This window comes from Erythrolamprus reginae, chromosome 5, assembly GCF_031021105.1.
Source record: "Erythrolamprus reginae isolate rEryReg1 chromosome 5, rEryReg1.hap1, whole genome shotgun sequence".
In the NCBI taxonomy this organism is placed as follows: domain Eukaryota; kingdom Metazoa; phylum Chordata; class Lepidosauria; order Squamata; family Dipsadidae; genus Erythrolamprus; species Erythrolamprus reginae.
In genome coordinates, this window is record NC_091954.1 from 28,276,922 (window position 1) to 28,301,675 (window position 24,754).

The window sequence follows — 24,754 nt, forward strand, 5'->3', positions numbered from 1 at the left end:
ATAGTTGGTCAGAAACTTTTATCATAGTTTACACCAAACAGAAGCATCACAGTTTATTGAATCTTGAAATTGTCAGAATGAAATAAGATTACTATATTTTCACTTCCTTTATGTGTTTCTTTATAATTTTCCAGGAAATCTCAACCAGAAGAATAAATTTTCCAAACAGTGGTGTATGGCCTTCCCTTCACCAGTCCTTCACAGTCCTCGGAGAGGGGCGGGATACAAATCTAATAAATTATTATTATTATTATTATTATTATTATTATTATTATTATTATCATCATCATTATTATTCCCTCCCCTTGCCCTCCCCTGTCCTGCCTTCCCTTCCCTTCCCTTATTTTATTGACTTATTTGGCAGAATTAACCATTTTGGTTGTTTTTCAAAAGATGAATAAGGGAAAAATACTTTAGAAGTTTTATAAATTCTCCTCCCTCCATCCCCCATGCATATACACACATATCACACCCACACACACACATATTGATAGCTTCAGATAACACCTCAGTTCCTTCCTTTGAAATGTTGATTTATGGTAGTATATAAGTAATCCTTGATTTACAACCACAATGATTGTTAAGTGAGACATCACATAACTGGATCTTCGTTTCCAATCATTTTCAACAAGATCATTAAATGAATACTGCAATCATTAAGTGAATCACAAGATTAAGCAAATCCAGCTTCCATAATTGATGTTGCTTATTGGAAACTGGTTGGTAATGTCACAAATCATGATCAGGTGATCACACGTTCCGGAAAATGTCTGCAAATGTGAGCCAGTAGCCAAGCAACCTAACTGAGATCACGTGACTGCAAGGATGGTATAAAGATAAGTAGCTAATCACTTTCTCTGAAATTGCAACTGTGAACATTTATTCATTCATTCATTCATTCATTCATTCATCCATCCATCCATCCATCCATCCATCCATTCATTCATTCATTCATTCATTTATTTGAGTTGAAGGGGACCTTACAGATCATCAAGTTCAACCCCCTGCTTGAGCAGGAAATCCTACAGCACCCCAGCAAAATGGCAGTCCAATCTCCTCTTGAAAATGTCCAAAGTTGGGGTGTTCACAACCTTCGCTGGCAGGCTGTTCCACTGGTTGACCGCTCTCCCCGTCAGGAAATTCTTCCTTATCTCCAGGTTGAATCTTTCCTTGGTCAGCTTCCAACTGCTGTTCCTCATCTGGCCCCCTGGTGCCCTGGAAAATAGTGTGTCTCCCTCCTCTCCATGGCAACCCTTTAAGTACCTGTATACAGCTATCATGTCCCCCCTAGCCCTTCTTTTTGCTAGACTAGCCATGCCCAGTTCCAGCAACCCTCCTCGTATGGCCTGGTCTCTAGTCCCCTTATCATTTTAGTTGCTCTTTTCTGCACCCTTTCCAGAGTCTCTATATCTCTTTTGAAGTGTGGTGACCAGAACTGGATGCAATACTCCAGGTGCGGTCTGATCAGGGCCTTATAGAGTGGTATTATTACCTCTCTGGTCTTGGAGTGTATCCCCCTGTTCATGCAGCTTAGGATTGTGTTGGCTTTTTTAGCCGCTGCTACACATTGCTGGCCCATGTTTAGCTGGTTATCCACCAAGACTCCAAGATCCCTCTCACAGTCACTTATGGGGAGTGTGGTTTTGCCCAATTTGTATACATGTTTTGGGGTTTTTTTGCCTAGGTGCAGGATTTTACTTTTCTCTACATTGAACTTCATTTTTTCGTTTCGGCCCACTGTACAAGTCTGTCTAGATCTTTCTGTATTCTGTGCCTATCCTCTGGGATGTTGGCCATGCCTGCCAGCTTGGTGTCATCTGCGAATTTAATTAATTCCCCCTCTATTCCCTCATCTAGGTCATTGATAAATATGTTAAAGAGTACTGGGCCTAGGACTGATCCTTGTGGTACCCCGCTGCCTACCTCTTTTCCATTGTGAATTAATCCCATTGAGGGCTACTCGCTGGGTGCGATTGGTCAGCCAGTTTTCAATCCATCTTGTGTTACTGTCAATCCCACTCTTCTTTACTTTGGAGAGTAGAAGGTTGTGGTCCACCTTGTCGAATGCTTTGCTAAAGTCTAAGTATATTATGTCCACTGCATTTCTCTGGTCAATTGATTTGGTCACAGTGCTGAAGAATGAAATGAGGTTGGTTTGGCATGATTTGTTTCTAACAAATCCATGTTGGCTGGTGGTTATTACATTGTTCGATTCAAGGTGGTGGCAGATCTGTTTCTTGATTATCTTTTCTAATATTTTCCCGGGATATTAAATGAATGCTTGCAAGTTGTAAGTTGAGGACTTCCTGTATAGATCTCCCAAAATTCAGATTTTAGATGACTAGGACAATATTATGCAGAATGGCTTGGTTCGAAGCCTGAAAACCACATGAATAAGTCTGAAAGCAAATAATAATACAGTGTTTCCCCAAAAATAAAACCCAATTTTTTTTGAGCCCTGAAATAAGCTCTTGGCCTTATTGCCATGCACTCAAAAACCCGATTGGGGTTATTGTCAGGGGATGTCTTATTTTGGGAGAAACAGGGTAGTTCTAAAATCAATCAATTAGTTGTTGTCCATTTGCTCCCGAATCTGTGTTGTTAGGTCTTTCCTTCACTTCTCAATAACCGCTAACGACCAAAACATCAGATTAACAATTAAAATCACCTAGGCAAATAATTTATCACTGAAAAGCAGATAAACTACCGAACTCAATAAACTAGAGGCACATATACTTTAAAAACAGAATATAAAACTATTTTGTCGCTGTTAGTAATGTATGTATTATTTATGGTGGCATAAGAAACACTCTCATAATTCTGATACATACTCACCATTCCGACTTTCTTCATCAATTGGAACTATTGTTGCTGGAGGTCCTGCCCTGGCCAATTTGCAGTCTATAAATATAAAAATAAGTGTTATTGTACAGGTCATAAATTTTGGCATACAAGACAAGTACGGTGAATATAGTTGTAAAGCAATCTGTGTTTCAACCTCCATAATGTTAAACCAGATTTTACCTGACTCTTAATTATGGCTACATATAACATATATAACATATACATTTTCTTTAGAAATCTTAATCCAGGAATATATATTTTTTTTTATTTTTTTATTTTTTAAAAAAATATTTTTTATTAAATTGCAAAGACAGACAAAACATACATTACATGTAACATTTAGTGGAGCAACAATTGCTCCTCTCAAAGTAGAAGTCATCTTTATATTTATAATAAGAAAAAAAATTAAAAAAATAAACTTGTCATTATTTATAAAATACTTAGATATATCAATTATAAGATAATAAGTAAAAACACATCTAAAACATTTAAAAATATATAGAAATTTTAAAATTATAACTTGAAATGAACTATGAAGAAAAAAGAAATGGTAGAAGAGGAAAGAAGGAGTTTATCTTTATATTGTTAATAATCACTGTCTAATACAATACAGTGATCCCTCGAGTTTCGCGAGGGTTCCGTTCCAAGACCCCTCGCGAAACTCGATTTTTCGCGATATAGCGGTGCGGAAGTAAAAACACCATCTGCGCATGTGCGGCCATTTTTTCATGGCCGCACATGCGCAGATGGTGAAGTTTGCGTGTGGGCGGTGGGGAAGACCAAGGGAAGGTTACTTCAGCCGCCCAACAGCTGATCTGCTCGGTAGCGCGGCAGCAGCGAGGAGCCGAAGATGGGGTTTCCCCTTTGCCTGGGCAACGGGGAAACCTCATCTTCGGCTCCTCGCTGCTGCCGCGCTACCGAGCAGATCAGCTGTTGGGCGGCCGAAGGAACGTTCCCTGGGTCTTCCCCGCCGCCTCGGATCCTCGCTGATGCCCGCCCGCCGTTTGCCGCTCGCCCCGTTCGGCGGCCGCACATCCCGTTCGCCCGCCGCTCGCCCCCGTTCGCCCGCCGCTCGCCCCGTTCGCCCGCCGCTCCCCTCGTTCTCCCCCCATTCCCCTCGTTCGCCCGCCGCTCCCCTCGTTCGCCCCCCACTCCCCTCGTTCGCCCGCCGCTCGCCTCGTTCGCCCGCCGCTATCGAACTTGCTATCGAGCCTGCTAATGAAATCCAACCCGCAGCGGCCCTTTCCCTCTCCAGGCTGCGGGAGGGGTCCGGAGAACAATGCCTGGCGCCGCGCTCCCGGCTGGGCTTTTTTCCCCCATTTCCCCTCGGGTGGAATTTCAGACCCTCCGCCGGTTGGATTTCATTAGCAGGCTCGATAGCAAGTTCTTCCTCCCTTTAGAAAGCCCCGCAGCCTCCTCCGCCCGGCGAGGCCGCCAGCGAGGACCCGCAAAGCCGCCGCCGCCGCAGCGAGGCCAAGCCGCCCGCTCCCACGGCACGGGCTCCCAACACAGCGCCGCTCAGCCCGCCCTCGGCGATGCCTCCGCGGATCTGCAAACCCAGCCGAGCGATGCCTCTGGTCTGGGCGAAGGCAGTGGGCAGTCCCCGCCGCAGCAGTCCCCGCGGGCACCGCGCGCCAAGGGCCGGCCAGGCCGCCGGCCAACAAAGGGGCTCCCTCGCCTCCCTCGGGCAGGTTTACAAAGGCAGCGCGGCAACTTGGAGCCCGGCACGCCCCGCAGCCCTCGCCTCGCCCGCCCCCGCCTGGCCGGCGCTCCGGCTACCCCCGGCTGAGGAAGAACCGAGTAGCCCCCGCCCTCCCCCGCCTGGCTCCCTTCAGCCCCCCGGGGCCAAGCGGGCGGGGGGCGGGCGGGACTTCGCCTGTCTCCGCCGCCAGCATCGCCCCTCCGGCGGGCCGGCCTCCCCCGCCCGCCTCTGCTGCAGCCGCCGCCGCCTCCCCGACTGGCACAAAAGGGCCCCGCCCGCCCCGCCCCGAACCTTACCTTGCGAGTTTTTGGCTGCGGGGGGAGAAGTAGGATTTTCCTAACTCCCTCCCCCTGCAGCCAAAAACTCAAAGCCTGTATCCTGCCGCCCGGTTTACCCAGGACACGAGCGGCGAAGTGACTTGGAGGAATGGAAAGTCCAAACCGCCCGGTTTCAGTGGGGTTTCCCCGTTGCCCAGGGATTCCTTCGCCCGAACGGAGGTGGCTGTGGTGTGTTCAGGAATCCCTGGGCAACGGGGAAACCCCACTGAAACCGGGCGGGTTAAGCCTCCTTCGGCGACTGCGGAACTGCTTGCTGTCAACTTTGCACTGGGCAAAGAACTCTTCACCTCCCGCCAGGCACGGACGAAAGGCGTGGAAGTCTATTGTAGCAGCTGCTACAGCGGAGACATTTGGGGGGGGGGGGGGAGGCAGGAGGCAGGAGATCCGGCCCTTCACTTGCCCTCCCAGCAAAAGGCAAAGCCGCGCAGCTCCCCAGCCGCCAAAGGAGGCTTAACCCCACCCCTCTGTCCCACTCATCGCCCGTGGTCGGCATAACCTCCTCCTGCCTATCCCCGCTTTTCTGCCGGCCACGGGCGATGGGTGGGACAGAGGGGTGGGGTTAAGCCTCCTTTGGCGGCTGGGGAGCTGCGCGGCTTTGCCTTTTGCTGGGAGGGCAAGTGAAGGGCCAGATCTCCTGCCTCCTGCCTCCCCCCCAAAATGTCTCCGCTGTAGCAGCTGCTACAATAGACTTCCACGCCTTTCGTCCGTGCCTGGCGGGAGGTGAAGAGTTCTTTGCCCAGTGCAAAGTTGACAGCAAGCAGTTCCGCAGTCGCCGAAGGAGGCTTAACCCGCCCGGTTTCAGTGGGGTTTCCCCGTTGCCCAGGGATTCTTTCGCCCGAACGGAGGTGGCTGTGGTGTGTTCAGGAATCCCTGGGCAACGGGGAAACCCCACTGAAACCGGGCGGGTTAAGCCTCCTTCGGCGACTGCGGAACTGCTTGCTGTCAACTTTGCACTGGGCAAAGAACTCTTCACCTCCCGCCAGGCACGGACGAAAGGCGTGGAAGTCTATTGTAGCAGCTGCTACAGCGGAGACATTGGGGGGGGGAGGCAGGAGGCAGGAGATCTGGCCCTTCACTTGCCCTCCCAGCAAAAGGCAAAGCCGCGCAGCTCCCCAGCCGCCAAAGGAGGCTTTACCCCACCCCTCTGTCCCACTCATCGCCCGTGGTCGGCATAACCTCCTCCTGCCTATCCCCGCTTTTCTGCCGGCCACGGGCGATGGGTGGGACAGAGGGGTGGGGTTAAGCCTCCTTTGGCGGCTGGGGAGCTGCGCGGCTTTGCCTTTTGCTGGGAGGGCAAGTGAAGGGCCAGATCTCCTGCCTCCTGCCTCCCCCCCAAAATGTCTCCGCTGTAGCAGCTGCTACAATAGACTTCCACGCCTTTCGTCCGTGCCTGGCGGGAGGTGAAGAGTTCTTTGCCCAGTGCAAAGTTGACAGCAAGCAGTTCCGCAGTCGCCGAAGGAGGCTTAACCCGCCCGGTTTCAGTGGGGTTTCCCCGTTGCCCAGGGATTCCTTCGCCCGAACGGAGGTGGCTGTGGTGTGTTCAGGAATCCCTGGGCAACGGGGAAACCCCACTGAAACCGGGCGGGTTAAGCCTCCTTCGGCGACTGCGGAACTGCTTGCTGTCAACTTTGCACTGGGCAAAGAACTCTTCACCTCCCGCCAGGCACGGACGAAAGGCGTGGAAGTCTATTGTAGCAGCTGCTACAGCGGAGACATTGGGGGGGGGGAGGCAGGAGGCAGGAGATCTGGCCCTTCACTTGCCCTCCCAGCAAAAGGCAAAGCCGCGCAGCTCCCCAGCCGCCAAAGGAGGCTTTACCCCACCCCTCTGTCCCACTCATCGCCCGTGGTCGGCATAACCTCCTCCTGCCTATCCCCGCTTTTCTGCCGGCCACGGGCGATGGGTGGGACAGAGGGGTGGGGTTAAGCCTCCTTTGGCGGCTGGGGAGCTGCGCGGCTTTGCCTTTTGCTGGGAGGGCAAGTGAAGGGCCAGATCTCCTGCCTCCTGCCTCCCCCCCAAAATGTCTCCGCTGTAGCAGCTGCTACAATAGACTTCCACGCCTTTCGTCCGTGCCTGGCGGGAGGTGAAGAGTTCTTTGCCCAGTGCAAAGTTGACAGCAAGCAGTTCCGCAGTCGCCGAAGGAGGCTTAACCCGCCCGGTTTCAGTGGGGTTTCCCCGTTGCCCAGGGATTCCTTCGCCCGAACGGAGGTGGCTGTGGTGTGTTCAGGAATCCCTGGGCAACGGGGAAACCCCACTGAAACTGCAGAGCCGAAGGGTGGCCTTTTTGTCTGGGAGGGAAGATGACGCGCGGGCGGCACAGGGGGGGGGGAGGCAAAGCTCTGCGGCTCCAGCCACTTTCAGCCAAGCCTCCCCGGCCACGCAGCCAGGGAAGCCGAGCCGGGCGTGGCGGCGGCGGCGCTGCTGCTCCGGTCGCCCGATCGTCTCCTGCCTCCCGCGCCGATGTTCCACGCCCGGCTCGGCTTCCCTGGCTGCTTGGCGGGGGGGGGGAGGCTTGGCCGAAAGGGGCTGTACCCGCAGAGCTTTGCCTCCCACCCCTCGCCCCTGTGCTGCCGGCGCGTCATCTTCCCTCCCAGATTCCCCCGGCAAAGTGACGTGGAGGAATGGAAAGCTGAAACCGGGCGGTTTGAGTTTCCCATTCCTTCAAGTCACTTCGCCGCTGCTCTCCTGGCTAAACTGTGTGGCAGGAGACAGGCTTTGAGTTTTTGGCTGGGGGGGAGAAGTAGAACCTTCCTAACTCCCCCCCCCCACCAGCCAGAAGGAGCGGCGAAGTGACGTGGAGGAATGGAAAGCTGAAACTGGGCGGTTTGAGTTTCCCATTCCTCCAAGTCACTTTGCCGCTCCTCTCCTGGCTAAACCGGCGGCAGGAGACAGGGTTGGGGGGGGGTACTGGGAAGCCCCCCAGGCCGACTGCCACCTTTTCAAACAGCCGCGCCCTTCCCAGCTGAGTCCTGAAGCCAAGCGCCAAAGGCGAACTTCTGCGCTTGGCTTCAGGACTCAGCTGGGAAGCGGCACGGGTGTTTTAAAAGGTCTCCCCCGGCATGGGGGGCTTCCTAGCACCCCCCCAAACCCGGGTTGGGGGTTCGGGGGGTGCTAGGAAGCCCCCCATGCCGGCGGGAAGACCCAGGGAAGGTTCCTTTGGCCGCCTAGCAGCTGATCTGCCCGGCGGTAATGCAAACTCCACCATCTACGCATGCGTGCAGATGGTGGTGTTACTTCCGGGTAGAAAACTCGCGATATAGCGTTTCGCGAAACTCGAGATCGCGAAACTCGAGGGATCACTGTATAACTAGTAGGTACAAATATATTTAAAATAGTGTAAAAATAAGTTTATCTCTGTTTCTTTGTATCCCACCAGATATACCTTTTGCCAAACCTCATAAAATTCTGATTCTTCTTGATTTTTCAATATATATTTTTTTAAACCCAATGCACATTGTTTTACTAAGATTTGCTTCTTAAATTTCATGTTTGGATCATATCTACAAACACATGGTATTTGCTATAACCCAACAGAATAAACATCACTGTTTTCTTCTTAATCATGTCTAGTGCTAAACAGAAACTAGTGTGGAAAAGAGTTTTTCTAGACAGAGATGATGTGATGGTAATTTAAACCACAATAAAAACAGAAATAAACGATTACATAAATAAATCATAATTAAAGCTTCACAGCAGAAAGACATATAATTGAAATTTAATTGCAGCACAAGTCTCTAATTAGAATGAATAGAATTTCAACAAAGTTTTAAACAGATCCACAGTGAAAAAGAGAAAACAATTTTCAGGAAGTTTCACAGTTGGCCTTCTTACCCTCATACTGCCAGTCTGCAAGGAAGTTAAGAGTCATCAGTGGAAGCAAAGCAGAACAATGAAAGAAAATAAGTAAGATTTTGTTATGGCTTATTGACATTAAAAAAAACCATACATAAAGCAGTAAAAGTAGAGAACTGAGATAAAAGTGCAACAGGCACAAGCCAAGTGTAGTAATAGGGAAAATCTTATTAGACTACATTAGTAGTAATTGAAGTATCCTCAATTGGAAAAGGGGGAAAATTACCCATAACTAAATAGGTTTAAAGTAAATCATCAGATGCCTTTAAAATATCTGAAAACAGAAGAAAACAAACTGATATCTAACATAGGAAAGAAAAATTAATTCAACAATGCTTTGAGGAAATGAAATAGAAATTGCTCATTAAAATATCAAGAGAATTTACCAACATCTTTCAAGTTAATGAAGGATACAACACTTAATTAGTCAGGTTTCTCCAAAGTGACTTAATCGTAAATATTACTTCATGAACTGAATATAATAATTGTATTTCAATATGCAAAATGGGGTTAATTTTCAAAGACAGAATGGTTTCAAATTAAAAGTTTTGTTTGTCTTGAGCTATTTTAGAGAGTTTTCATGCTTTGAAAACAATCTGGAATTATCAAGTTAAGAGAAAGGATTTATGATAATGAAGGAAAGTTGGTGATTTTGCTGGGTTGCAATTTTGCCGAAGAGACGGAGTAACGACACGGACACAAGAGCTGGATTTAAACTTGGGTCATTTTTATTAATAATAATTTGCATAATTTATTTAATTAAATTAGCATAAATTAGCATAAATTAGCATAAAATCAACATGCTTAACTATGACCCAAACAGTGGACCTGCAGGGTCAAACAAATACTTCCGGGGCGGAAATGACGTAGCAATCAACATTCCTGGGCAACTATAGGCGTAGCTCGATGCTAGGGGGGTCCCGCCGGCGCACCCCTACCCGGGGACTTCAATGTGCGGGACCCAAAGACAGGTTCCCCCCAACTGCTCAGGTAGCACCCCACCATGAGCCTGGAGAGAACCTGTCAATCATCCCCAAAGATGCCCAAGGGATAACGCGCAGTTGCTAACCACCACCCAGATTTCCGCCCCTAACCTGCCACGGAGCGGGGGTCAGATCTCTATCTTGGCCCCCCGACTCCCCCCTCTAGCTGCGCCAGCTCACGCAGAGACCGCTGCAGGTCCTGTAAGAAAATGGCGTTCCCCTGTTCTGACAGGTGAACGCCGTCGGCCCGGTAAAGCCACGGCTGATCTACAGTGATGAGGGGATGGGCCACTACAACCCCACCTAATTCCCTAACTGTTTTGCCCAGGGCCTTATTCACTCTACGCCTGACCCGGTGAATGGCCCTAAGGGAAATGGCGTCTCTCCATACGATCCTTGGGAGAATCTCTGACCACACCACTTGCGTGGTTGGCCACACCGTGCGAAGCCACCGCAGGTCTTCGCGCGCCTGGATGATCAACGGGAGACCAAGCAGGCACAGGTCATTGCCACCGAGGTGCAAGACCAGCCATCTGGGTGCGGCTATGGGCTGCCGCCCACCCAGTCCCATCTGAGCGCGACCCTGGGTAGCCGCCCGCCCAGTAGCGCCGGGTACAGCCCTGGGATGCTGCCCACCCAGCAACGTCGGTAGGAGCCCCTCCCACCGCATACCTCTTCGGCCCATCCAAACAACATTGACCCACCGCCCCAATGACAACTGGGTCCCGATGGCGCTTCTGGCTGCTGAGCGGCCGGCCCAAAATACCATGCTGTGGCCACACAGCAGCGCCGTCGGTTTCTGATTGGCATGGGGACCTGGAAGAGGACACACACAGAGAGGTTACCTAGCCTAAGCCCTGCCTAGAATCCTCAGCGGGCCTAACATAACCCAAATATGCCGCTGACCGCCAGCGGCCGATCTCCCAAATCCGATGGGCCGGGAAACCAGAAAGTGCCGCGCTAGTGGCGGCGCCGATACGGAACGAATGCGTTCCATATCCAGCGGGATCCATGCCTACCTGAGCCATTGCCTTAGACACTAAAGCCCAGAATTGATAACGGGTCAGGGGGGTACCGTCCTGATGTTTAAAAAGGTACCCTTGCCCTGACCCCCTTAAGCCACAAAATTGCTGCAAAGCAGCCACCGGGCATACAGACTGGTCGGTGACTGCACTAAGCTCTATCTTAACCCCTCTGTGTAACTGATCTGTCTTGGAATGTCTCACCAAAAGGGAGACACCCCCCTGCCTAAAGGCCAGATCAGTGAACTGGAAGGCACGGAGCGACGGGTCAGCCCGCGAGGAGGCCATTGCCTCGCTGACCCGAAGGTCCCCAAAAAACATGACACAAGTGGCTGCCCTAAAGTGGTGCCTCGTACAGAGAGGCACACAGACTGTCCAAGGCCTGATTAATCAAGGACAGCTGCTGAACCGTCAGGGCCTGACGAGTGTCAGAAGGGATCCCCTGTCGCTCCCTCACCCAGCCTTCCAGCATCTTCTGAATGCGGAAGTCACCTGAAAAATCACTAAACCCCCCCGCCTTGGACAGAAAGGCGAGGCCGGCTAACCTGGACCTAATAGTCCTAACTGAAAGGCCACGCTGCCTCAGCAGGGCACAAAATTCAGCCAGGTGTTCAACTGGGGCAGGCCAACTATGGGGGTAACCCTTACCCTGCCTGAAATCCCCAAACTCCTTACCTGCACGCTGGTAAGCCCGCAGGGTGCCCGGTGCTACCAATAGGGCGATCGCCCTGGAGGCCTCGTCTCTCCAATGCTCGGGAGCCCGCCCAGGCTCCAAAGGTGGACTGGGAATACCTCTGGCGACTCTCGTGCCCACGGGGCCAGGGTCCGAAACCTGGACAACTGACCACGGGACAAGGCGTCAGCCACCCCATTATCCAGCCCGGGGACATGTCTAGCCAAAAACAATGCGTTTAGGGACAAGGACTTGTGCACAAAATGGCGGACAAGCCGCATGACCCTGTCACTCTTAGAGGACAGGGCATTAACAACATGGACAACCACTAGGTTGTCGCACCAAAAGTGCACAGTCTTGTCCCTAAACTGCTCCCCCCAAAGCTCTAAGGCCACTATCAAGGGGAAGAGCTCTAAGAAAGTCAGGTCCTTAACCAGAGAAGAGGCACTCCATTCCGGAGGCCACACCGACCAGCACCACTGGTCACCTAGCACTACCCCAAAACCACAAGTCCCCGCAGCATCGGAGCAGAGCTGCAACTCAGCTTCCCAAAGAAGCTCGTGCCTCCAAAAAGACAACCCATTAAATTGTTTCAAAAACTCCCGCCACACGCAGAGGTCAGCCCTGACCCCTGCACATAAGCGGGTACGATGATGGGGCAAACGTAGCCCCTTCATCGCATCATACAACCGTCTAGAAAAAGCCCTGCCCGGCACTACTACCCGACAGGCAAAATTAAGGATCCCGGCCAGTTCCTGGAGCTGCCAAAGAGTAACCTTCCTGCAGCCCAGGACCGCCTCCAGCTTGCACCTGATTTTAACCCACTTGTCCAGGGGCAATCTAGAAGATTGCTCCTCTGAGTCCAATTCAATACCGAGGAAGGTAATCCTGGTGGCAGGGCCTTCGGTCTTCTCAGAGGCTAAAGGCACCCCTAGCTGAGCACAAAGGGCTTCGAAGTCCCGCATCAGCGCAAAACATTGCTCCGAGTGCGCAGGCCCTGCCATCAGGAAATCATCAAGGTAGTGAACGACCGAGCCCAGGCCACTACGCCTCCTGAGTACCCACTCCAAGAAGGTGCTAAAACTCTCAAAAAGAGAGCATGAGACAGAGCAGCCCATTGGCAATGTCCTGTCCACATAAAAACCACCTTCGAAATGGAAGCCCAGGAGCTCGAAGTCGTCCGGGTGTATGGGGAGGAGCCAGAATGCCGACTTAATGTCGCACTTACCCATAAGGGCTCCAACCCCACACTTCCTAACCATGGTCACGGCCGAATCAAAGGATGCGTACCGCACCGAACACAGTTCGTCAGGAATGAAATCATTCACTGACTCCCCCCTAGGAAAACACAAGTGGTGAATCAACCTAAATTCACCACTTGCCTTTTTGGGGACCACTCCCAAAGGGGACACTCTAAGATTCGGAAAGGGCGGCTCCATGAAAGGCCCTAGGACCCTGCCCTCGGCCACCTCCTTCCGAATCTTGGCCCTAACAATGTCCTCATGTCCGACAACCGATCTAAGGTTATCGGACATGAAAGCCTTCCTGACCCCCACATAAGGGATCTTGAATCCCTTGGAAAAACCTAGCAAGAGAGCAGCCGCTCTCGAGCGAGGGTGGTAGTCAACCAACCAACCCTCAAGCACTGTGACATTAATTGGGCTGGGCCCCTTTTCCCCCAGCCGATGCGGGAGGCTTTCCTGGACCCCCACCCTTCTTTTCCGCCCCCTTCTTGGGGCGGGGGCACACAGAAGCTGCATGGGGCCCCCCACAATTCCCGCAGGCATGCTTATATTTGCAAAAGGGATGAAAACACGCCCCTTTCGCAGCAAATTCATGACAAGCGGGTGAGGCCCCCTTACCAGCTACACCAGGGGTCACCTTGGCCGGCGTGGCCACCGCGGGCTCCTCCTCCATGAAATGACCGCTGTCGGTCCGCTCACACCCCTCCTTGCCAGACATATGCGTGGCCCGGAACCACAGGTCCGGTACCACCATATCCCATGGCAGGTTGGGCTCCACCGTCATCCTCATCCTAAACCCCTTATCATAATGGCGCCATATGGTGCCCTTGTATTCAAAATTAGCCCTGGCGATCAAATCAATATACTTAAGCATAGCCGAGGCCATGGCAGGCTGCCTCTGAATCACCACTGACGCATACGTCAGAAAAGCGTACAGCCAGGAGCTGAAGCACTTGGTGACTTTTGTTTTCTTGGGCTTCTCCCCAGGAACTACGTCTTTTTCTTGCTTAGGGACCTCCCGATTCAGCAATGAAAAAAGGTCCACGTACTCCCCCCTCCAGATTGCTTCCTTCACGGATGGGTGGAGGTGGTACCCTAGTGGGGTGGCCGGCAAACCACACGGAATGGCCCCCGCCTTAATACTGGCGAACGGGTCCCACACCGTGGTGGCCCCCGTCCCTAACACCCCCAACCCCTGGGGATAGGCCATCAAAGGAAGCGAGGGCATAATGGCAGGAGCTGTAGGGGTCCAACCCCCCACCCCGGGCACATCCCTTATTATCCCTGGGGATACCCAACTCCCTGAACTAATTTTAGACATATAAAAATACGCAGTTTCATAAATGAAAAGGCATTATCAAATGATTTCATAATGCATTATAATGTGGTATAAAACCTATCTTCATTAATGATTTATTTGTATAGTGTATATTATGAACTGTAGGAAATTTGATATTGAATCTCCAGAATTATTCCTACATTTATCCATTCACTGAACTTGAACCAATTCCATTCAGCCTTTATGCCTGCATACATATTGTTTATATGTAGAAGATTTTATTTTCACCCCTTGCAGGATTCTGTTTACAAAATAAGTTTCCAGAAATATTATTTCAGCCTTTATTCCAATGGATAAACCTGGATTGCCTAAATTCCATACAATATATATTAAATGTTCAAAAGAACCTTGGGCTTTTGAATTAAATTTTACAAGTCAGTGACCATTGAAATATATACCTGTATATTGCTTGTGTTGAAAAGATATAAAGCTATCACTTTCTACAGCTGTAATATTTTTATGGAAAACATTCATACTTTCATTTTTCTCCATCTATCATGTTTTAAATTAAAAATATTTCTTGCGTATATCCCATCTGTTCGTTAATGATAGTGTTTAGATGGCTGTTTTATTGCAGCTTTGCTCTCATTGTCAAAAGTAAATTGATCAGGAGTAACCATAGTGATCTTCATGGACGAGTGAGATATAGCTATTATAAGCCTACATAAGTCTTGATGGATATCAGGACTCTTTATATAGCTATGAGTCATGTCAACTTTATTATTTGTGTATATTTCTATTACTAGAAACTAGAGGACCAGTTTGGTATATTAGTTAAGGCATTGAAATAGAAACTGGGATAGTGTGAGTTCTAGTTCCACCTTAGGCACAAAGCCAGCTGGGTGACCTTGGGCCAGTCACTTTCTCTCAGTCCTAGGAAGAAACAATGGCAAGTCATAACTGAAAAATATTGTTCCAAACAGTTTCCGAGAATCAGACAGGATTGAATAGAAGAAAAATGAATACAGTGATCCCTCGATTAGCACGGTCTCGATTAGCGCGAAACGCTGCAACGCGGTTTTTCAAAAAATATTAATTAAAAAAATAAAATATTAAAAAATAAAAAATAAGTCCACGCTAGTTCTCTCTCTCTTTCTCTCCCTGTTGCCGGCGTGGTATATGAGAGAGAAAGAGAGAGGCAGAGGTCGGGCGCATTACCGGGAGGTGGAGGCGGCGTGGGGACGCTGGGTGCCGGGGACACCGAGGAGGGGGTGGACGTCAACTGCGGGCGGGAGGAAAGCGAATGCCACGGGGCTGGGCTCGGCTCCCCCCTCGGCTCCCCCCCTTACCAGCCCCGCCGCGGAAGGCTCCATTCTGTTCCCTGAATGGAGACCGCCGGCCGCTCAATCGGGCCGGCAGGGAACAGAATGGAGCCTTCCGCGGCGGGGCTGGTAAGGGGGGGAGCCGAGGGGGGAGCCGAGCCCAGCCCCGTGGCATTCGCTTTCCTCCCGCCCGCAGCCGACTGATCGTGGGCTCCTTCACAACCTCGGAGAGCTTCCTGGTTTTCGTGAGCTTTCATGCCCTGGAAGCTCTCCGAGGTTGCGAAGGAGCCCACGATCAGTCTCGGCTGCGGGTGGGAGGAAGGCGAATCCCCCGTGGGCTCCGTTACATCTTCCGCTGCCAGCCAGGCCATGCTGGCGGCAGCGGAACAATCGCCTTCCTCCCGCCCGCAGCCGACTGACCGTGGGCTCCTTCCCGAGCTCCCTTCCTGAGCCTCCCGTTTTCTCTCCCCCCCCTCGCCCCTTCGCCTCCCTGTGTTCCTAGGAGAAGTGCTGGGGATTGAGGCAAGACAGACCTTCTGCTCCTCACCAGCACTTCTCCTAGGAACACAGGGGGGCGAAGGGGCGAGGGGGCGGAGAGAGAACGGGAAGCTCAGAATTCCGTCAGCCGCAGCGCTGGCTGTCAACTTTTCTTTTTAAAACTGGGCAGGAGCTGACTTGCCTCCCCAGTGCTAAAAAGAAAAGTTGACAGCCAGCGCTGCGACTGACGGAATGCTGAGCCTCCCGTTCTCCCCCCCCACCTCGCCCCTTCTGGTTTCGGCATTCGGCAACAGAGTAGGCGCTGGGGCCATGCGGGGCCACTCATCCAGGGGGGCGTGGACTGGCAAGTCGCCCTCCTTTCTCTTTCTTTCTCTCTCTTATACCACACCGGTAACAGGGAGAGAAAGAGAGAGAGCGGAGGGCACCTTGCCGATCCACGCCCCCCTAGATGAGCGGCTCCGCATGGCCCCAGCGCCGCCCAGGCAAAGGGGAAACCCCAAGATCGCTTGCCGCTTGCCGTATTGCAGTGAAGGAGGCGAAGCAAGGCTCCAAGCTGCAATACGGCAAGCGGCAAGTGATCTTGGGGTTTCCCCTTTGCCTGGGCGGCGGGAAGACCAAGGGAAGGTTCCTTCAGCCGCCCAACACCTGATCCGCTCCGCAGCGCGGCAACGGGGAAACCCCATCTTCGGCTCCTCGCTGCTTCCGCGCTGCGGAGCAGATCAGCTGTTGGGCGGCTGAAGGAACCTTCCCTTGGTCTTCCCCGCCGCCCACACGCAAACTCCACCATCTGCGCATGTGCGGCCATGAAAAAAATGGCGCACATGCGCAGATGGTGTTTTTACTTCCGCATCCAGTATAACGCGGAAATCGGTTAGCGCGGGAGGTCTTGGAACGTAACCCCCGCGCTAACCGAGGGATCACTGTATTTCTATTGCACTGCAATCTTGATAGCTCACAGAAGTTACAATAGCATTAACCAATTCACAAACATGACATATCTATCACAATAAATCCCCAATATATGTGATAAAGCATAAAGCATCAGCTGTGACTTTATATACCTCATTCCAGAAAATGTCACATCCAAAATCCCTTATTGAGAAACTCCATTTTCTGCTACATTCAGAAATTAGACAGAAGGAGGCGAAACAGATAATATATGCTGCTAAAGCCTCAAACGTGGAAGAAATTGCCAAATCTGTGAAGAAGGGGGATAAAACCTTCTTCAGATATATTAGTGATAGGAAGAAGAAAAACTGCATCATCACAAATCTTAGTACTGGAGATAATACATACATTGATGGGAATAAGGAGATTGCTGACCATTTCAATAGCTACTTCTGTTCAGTTTTCTCAGAAGGTAGCTTACAATATAATACTATGGGTAGATATAGCATTGCTTCCAGCTGTAGGGATTCAGCTCCAGTGATCTCAAAAGCCGATGTCTTAGAAGAACTTGAACTATTAAAGACAAATAAGGCAATGGGTCCAGATGGTATCCACCCCAGAGTTCTTAAAGAACTCAGATATGTGATTGCTACCCCCTTGACTGATTTGTTTAACCAATCCCTTTTAACAGGAGATGTTCCTGATGATTGGAGAATGGCCAGTGTTGTGCCAGTAGAGAAGAAGCTGGTAACTACAGGCCAGTTAGCTTGACATCAGTTATAGTTAAAATGATGGAGATTCTACTCAAAAAGAGGATAAATCAGCACCTAAAAACCAATAACTTATTGGATCCAAACCAGCATCGTTTTACTGAGGGCAAATTATGTCAGACTAACCTCATTGATTTGTCTGACTATGTCACAAAAGTGTTGGATGAAGGTAGTGCCGTGGTTACCTATCTGGACTTCAGGAAAGCCTTTGATACGGTTCCACATAAAGAGCTGATAGATAAGTTAGTGAAGATTGGACTTAACCAATTGAACGGGTCCAAAATCGGGCTACAAAAATGGTGGAAGGTCTTAAGCGTAAGACTTATCAGGAAAGACTTAATGAACTCAATCTTTATACTCTGGAGGACAAAAGGGAAAGGGGAGGACATGATTGAAACATTTAAATATGTTAAAGGGTTAAATAAGGTTCAGGAGAGAAATGTTTTTAATAGGAAAGTGAACATAAGAACAAGGGGGCACAATGCAAGATTAGTTGGGGGAAAGATTAGAAGTAATGTGAGAAAATATTATTTTACTGAAGGAGTAGTAGATGTTTGGAACAAACTTCCAGTAGATGTGGTTGGTAAATCCACAGGAACTGAATTTAAACATGCCTGGGATAAACATATATCCATTCTAAGATAAAAGACAGGAAATAGTATAAGGGCAGACTAGATGGACCATGAGGTCTTTTTCTGCCATCAACCTTCTATGTTTCTAAGGAAGCTAATACCTAACTTAATTTCCACTGGGGGTTAGGAGAATATTACAGTGGGTGGTTGTTGCCCCCATAAAGTCAGGTAAATTTATATACAGTAACTCTTAAGAACAATCCATTTAATAACTGTAAGATAGATGAAAAAAATGGAGGAAGAAGTACTATGTCCATCGCATGTTGAATGAAAGTTCAACAAATAGTAAATATAATTTACTATCCATATTTGTTGCTAATAAACTCTTCTATAGGTTTCCAATGAGCTTACTTTCAGATTTTGGTATAGGATTGTAGATAAAGAACATTTGACCTAGGTCAGTGTGCATTAAGTTCCAGGGCTACATGAAGCTCCACCATGCCATTAGCTTATCTTACATTTATCAGGACACACCATACCATTCCAGTTGAATGTGATTGGAAATTCTATTTATTTATTTATTTATTTATTTATTTATTTATTCATTCATTCATTCATTCATTCATTTTTTAATGCCGCTCTTCTCCTTAGACTCATAAGGAATCTATATAATGTATAATGTCATTTTCTACATGATGATTTCTCCCAAATCAGGACATTCAGATGTTTTTATTTTTAAAGTTTTCTTATACTATGAGATGCAAATAACACAATAATTGTATAATTGTATGAATAATAATAATAATAATAATAATAATAATAATAATAATAATAATAATAATAATAAGCAGTAAGCAGTCATGGGCTTACCTAGGTATGCCCATGTTTCACCATCACTCCGCAGTCTGCATTGGCTGCCGATCAGTTTCCGGTCACAATTCAAAGTGTTGGTTATGACCTTTAAAGCCCTTCATGGCATTGGACCAGAATATCTCCGAGACCTCCTCCTGCTGCACGAATCCCAGCGACCGATTAGGTCCCACAGAGTGGGCCTTCTCCGGGTCCCGTCAACTAAACAATGCCGGTTGGCGGGCCCCAGGGGAAGAGCCTTCTCTGTGGCGGCACCGGCCCTCTGGAACCAACTCCCCCTGGAGATTAGAACTGCCCCTACTCTTCCTGCCTTCCGTAAACTCCTTAAAACCCACCTTTGCCGTCAGGCATGGGGGAACTGAAACATCTCCCCCTGGGCATGTTTAATTTATAGATGGTATGCTTATGTGTATGTCTGTTAGTATATGGGGTCTTTTTTAAATCTTTAAATATTGTAAATTTGTTAGATTATTTATGATTTGTTCCACGTGTTGTGAGCCGCCCCGAGTCTTCGGAGAGGGTCGGCATACAAATCTAAGTAATAAATAAATAAATAATAAATAAATAATTAATGTTCTTAAGGATTTGCGGGGAGAATTCACCAATGAAAATGCTCTTGCTCTTTTCTACCTTTTGCTGCTTGGAAAACTGTGTAAAAAGCAATAATGAGCCAGGGTGGCGCAGAAATGAGGACCCGGATTGTGGGGGCAATAGCCTAGCTCTGTTAAAAAAGTGCTATTGCTAACATGTTGTAAGCCGCCCTGAGTCTAAGGAGAAGGGCGGCATAAAAATTGAATAAATAAATAAATAAATAAATAAATAATAATAAATACATTATATATGTTTATATTTTTCCAGTAATAATTAAACATCAAGACTACGATGATTTAGGTAATTCAACTTTGAAAGATAAGGAAAAATGTATTCAAAAATATTTCGTGTTCTGAACCTACTTATATTTGCTCCAAATTAGTAATAAAGAAAAACTAAATTCATTCATAACATTTCACTTATATCTGGATCATGATTGGATTTCCTCCAAATGTAGCTATATGTCACAACACTGAATACAGCTTCAAAACCCTTTAAAATTTATCTCAGAATCTTGATATCACTATACATTACATAGCAATACATAAACTTAAAAACACGCATGTTATATTATTTGCCCTACAAACTTACCAGCATTCTCAAAGATTAAAACTACTGCACTATACTTCTATTATAGAAGAATATCATATATTATGAAGGAAATAGGGAACAAATAAATAACAGAATAACATAGTTTGAAGGGACATTGGTGGTCCTTTATTCCTGCCTCCTGCTCACCAGGACACCCCGTACCATTCCAGAAAACTGGCTGTCCAGTCCCTCCTTAAAAGCCTCCAGGGATGAAGCACTAACTTCTGAAGGCAAGCTGTTCCACTGGTTAATTGTTCTAATTATTAGGAAATTTCTCCTTAGTTCTAGGTTGGTTCTCTCCTTGATTAGATTCCATACATTTTTTCTTGTCTTGTCTTCTGGTGCTTTGGAAAATAGGTTGATCTATTATTCTTTCTGGTAACTCTTCACATATTGGAATGCTACTGTAATGTCACCCCAGTCCTTCTTTTCACTAGAGTAGAAAAACCCAATTCCTGCAACCATTCTTCATATGTTTTAGCCTCCAGCTCTCTGATCATTTGTGTTGCTCTTTTCTGCATGCTTTCTAGAGTCTCTACATCCTTTTTGTAATATGGAGAAAGAAGTTCAAAATGACCATGCTTTGATTTTCATTAGTGTAAGATTAGCCACGAAGAATCTTGGATGGGTTTTCAAGATCCTTTTCTTCTACCTTATTATAATAAAGATCATTTCTGGACTCCATGTCTTGCTGGTTTCTAGATCTTAATTCTAATCTTCAAAAGGCTGATATAAATACACTAACACCTCGTCTTATGAACATAATTGGTTCCAGGACGAGGTTCGTAAGGTGAAACGTTCGTAACGTGAAACAATGGTTCCCATAGGAATCAATGGAAAAGTCAATAATGTGTGAGAGCCCATTAGGAAAATCCAAAACATTAAGGCTTTTTTTTTAAAGCGGCAGGCAGACGAAGCTGAGGCAAATGGAGTGGGGGGAGGGACAGCGAGAGGTGGCAAGAGATGACAGGCGAAAAGAGCCTCTCTTGAGCTCCATGAGTCCCTGCCTCCTGGTTTTGTCCACCCCGTCTGCTCATCTCCCCCACAACTTTCTCCTCTCTTGACCTCCATGAGTCTTTCCCTCCCGTTTTTGTCCACCCCACTGTGCTCATTTTCCCCATGCAGTTTGGAAGGGGGGAGTTTGTCACTGGGATTCAAAGTAGCGCTGGCAAAAATGAAGGGAATTCCAGGGAGGGGAGCCTCAGGGAAATCCCAGCAATGCAAGAACGGGGCGCTTTGGGGCATCCCAGCGGCGGCGGCTCGGGTTCATGAAGTGAAAATAGTTCAGAAGAAGAGGCAAAAAAATCTTAAACACTCAGTTCATATCAGGAAAAGTTCATATGAAGAGGTGTTCGTAAGACGAGGTATCACTGTATGTCATTTTTCATTCATATCTTAAATCATTTGTATCAGTTGCATTTTCTCTAAAGAAAGTTTGTTTTGTTAGCTCAGTTTGCTGCTTGCCTGGCTTCATATTATACAATTAAAGGAATGCAGGAACTATAAACAAAGTAAAAGGGTACAGGAAATAAAAATATATAAAAATCGAGGAGCCAAAAATTGTCAATCCAGAGTTATTTTATGCCAGATTTCCTCTATCACCTAAGTTTTTCTTTTAATAACAACCAGTCAGGTAATCATATGTCTCACCTATTCAACCTCTTCTGTCGGTCACAAAATGGAAATAATTTGGGAATTATTTTTTTGTGTCCAAGCCTAATATATACAGCAGAGGTTTTCAAACTTGGCAACTTTAAGACTTGTAGGCTTTAACTGCTAGAATTCTCCAGCCATCTATGCTGGCTGGAAAATTCTGGAGTTGAAGTTGAAGTCCACAAGTCTTAAAACTGCCAAGTTTGAGGACCCCTGATCTATAGTATCTTGGAATTTTTAAAACTACCATCCATAAAGAAATAGCAGTAGTGTAAGTTTATATGTTAAATGTCAATAATAGATTTAGGATTTCATCAACCTAGAAGCTTTGAACTTTGAACCTGACCTTCATTTTGTCCGCTCTTAGCTTAAAAACAAGATTCTTTGGAAATCAAGCTTCTTCCATAAATCTAAATGCAATGATATGTTGCATAAAGCATAAAAGAAGTGATATGTTGCATGAAGCATAAAGGAAGCATTAAGAAAATGAAATCCTTGAAAATTATGCGTAAATAAATAACAGTTCTTTGAACTTGCTGATTATTTAAAGGAAACTCATAACACATTTGAAAAATATAAATTTGCAACATTCTTTTTACAAAATTCTAAGTCTCATATATTTAAGAGAAGTGTTAATTAAATGAGCTAACCCATGATTGTATTTTAAGTATTTTCAACACTTTAAATATCTGCAATGCAAGTGTAAAAACAATAACTCACAATGTTCATTTGAAAATCCAGCGAATTAAAATAAGTATGGCTTTGAAGAAAAAAAAAGCACACAATAATAGTAATAACTCTACAAAGATTAAATAAAACTGTAACTTTCATTTGCTATATAAACTGCCAGCCTCTGAGGTGCATGAGAGTTTATTTATTTATTTATTTATTTGCTTGTTTGTTTGTTTATTGTTAGAGTTGAAAGGGACCATGATGGCCATCAAGTTCAACCCCCTGTCCAAGCAGGAACCCTATAGCACACCAGTCAAGTGGCACTTCAATCTTCTCTTTAAAATGTCCAGAGTGTTGGAGTTCACAACATCTGCTGGTAGGTTGTTCCATTGGTTGATCGCTCTGACCATCAGGAAGTTCCTCCTTATCTCCATGTTGAATCTCTCCTTGGTCAGCTTCCAGCCATTGTTCCTCATCTGGCTCTCTGGTGCCCTGGATAATAAAGTGATCCCTTCCTCTCTGTGGCGTCCCCTCGTATACTTGTAGACTGCTATCATGTCCGCTCTGGCCCTCCTTTTCTTTAGGCTATCCATGCCCAGTTCCCTCAGACTCTCTTCATAAGTCTTGGTTTCCAATCCCTTAATCATCTTGGTTGCTCTTTTTTGCACCTCCAGAGCTTCAATGTCTCTTTTGAAGTGTGGTGACCAGAACTGAATACAGTACTCCAGGTGTGGTTGGACCAGGGCGTAGTAGAGTGGTATTAAGACTTCCCTGGTCTTGGAGTGTATTCCCCTGTTGATGCAGCTTAGGATTGTGTTGGCTTTTTTAGCTGCTGCTGCACATTGTTGGCTCATGTTTAGTTGATTGTCCACCAAGACTCCGAGGTCTCTTTCGCAGTCGCTACTGCTAAGAGCGGTTTCTCCCAGGTTGTATGTGTGTCCAGGGTTTTTTCTGCCTAGGTGAAGGACTTTGCTCTTGTCGATGTTAAACATCATTTTGTTGGTCTGGGCCCACTCTGTTAATCTGTCTAGGTCTTTCTGTAATTTGAGCCTGTCTTCTAGGGTATTGGCTACCCCCGCCAGCTTGGTGTCGTTTGCGAATTTGATCAGTTGCCCTTCTATTCCCTCGTCCAAGTCGTTGATGAAAATGCTGAAGAGCACAGGGCCCAGGACTGAACTCTGTGGTACCCCACTGCCTACGTTCTTCCATGTGGATTTGGAACCACTGAGGACAACTTGTTGGGTGTGGTTGGTCAGCCAGCTATTGATCCATCTGCATGTGTTGTAGTCTACTCCGCTTTTTTCTAATTTGTTGATTAGGAGATAGTGGTCGACTTTGTCGAAAGCTTTGCTGAAGTCTAAGTATATGAGGTCCACCGTGTTGCGCTGGTCTACTGATTTGGTTATGGTGTTGAAAAAGGATATGAGATTGGTTTGACAGGATTTGTTTCTGACAAACCTGTGTTGGCTGTTGGATATTATCTTGTTTGTTTCCAGGTAGTGGCAAAGATGTTTTTTTATTATTTTCTCCAGTATTTTTATTTATTTATTTATTTATTTATTTTATTGGATTTGCATGCCGCCTCTCTCCATAGACTTGGGGCAGCATACAAATCTGATAAATAAAATAAATAAATTTTTCCAGGTATTGAAGTCAGGCTAATAGGTCTGTAGTTGCTTGGATCCGTCTTTTTCCCTTTTTTGTGGATGAGAACTACGTCCGCTCGTTTCCAGTCTTCTGGTAGGTCTCCAGTGGCCCAAGATTTTTGGTAGATGGGGATAAGAGGTTCCGCTATTGTGTCTGCCAGTTCTTTTAGGACTCTGGGGTCGTGGTGATTTGTATTCGTTAAGCTCCCTCAAGTAGTCCCTAATGGTAGCTTTGTCTGTGTTGAGTTCGGTTCTGGGGCTGTTATTTGCAGTTACGTTGTAGGTTGGTTGGTTGCTGGTTCCTTTATCTGTGAAAACTGATGTAAAGTAGGTATTGAGCAGCTGTGCTTTGTCTCTGTTGTCGGTGATTTCATTACCATCTTTGTTTTTTAGTATGGTGACTGTTTCCTTGATTTTTTTTTTTGTTGTCATCAATTTTCCTTGCAAGATGCTGTTCGTGTTGAGCTTTTGCTGTTCTCATATTTTGCTTGCAGGTTCTGGCTGTTTGCTGATATTTCATCTTGGCTATGAGTCCTTCTTTCCATTTGTTGTATTTGGCTTTTTTTTCCCTTTTACATTGTCTGCAAGGTCCTTGTTTAGCCATGCTGGTTTCATTTTAGTTTTTATGCTTTTCTTTTTCATGGGGATTGAATTCTTTGGGCCTCAATGATAGTGTTTTTTAGGGCTCCCCAGGCATCCTGTGTGAATTTACTCTTTAGAAGTTCCTTCCAGGGTTTATTCTTCAG

The 24,754-nt window shown here is 47.3% G+C and overlaps 1 protein-coding gene and 1 long non-coding RNA gene across 5 annotated transcripts in view; both read right to left on the reverse strand.

Moving 5' to 3' along the window:
• PCDH15 (protocadherin related 15) overlaps positions 1 to 24,754 on the reverse strand; it is a 1,574,801-nt gene that overhangs the window by 668,495 nt on the left and 881,552 nt on the right. For 2 of the 4 annotated variants that reach the window (XM_070752283.1, XM_070752284.1), the window contains one exon: positions 2,836 to 2,901. In XM_070752283.1, the coding sequence (XP_070608384.1) occupies positions 2,836 to 2,901 (66 nt within the window). Of the gene's footprint in view, positions 1 to 2,835; positions 3,357 to 24,754 lie in introns of those variants that run through there. The other 2 variants (XM_070752286.1, XM_070752282.1) reach the window with 1 other exon arrangement.
• Positions 4 to 2,375, reverse strand: LOC139167626 (uncharacterized). Its single transcript, XR_011559162.1, has 2 exons — positions 1,924 to 2,375; positions 4 to 230 (listed from the first exon to the last, which is right to left on the reverse strand). It is a non-coding gene; the product is annotated as an uncharacterized lncRNA (long non-coding RNA).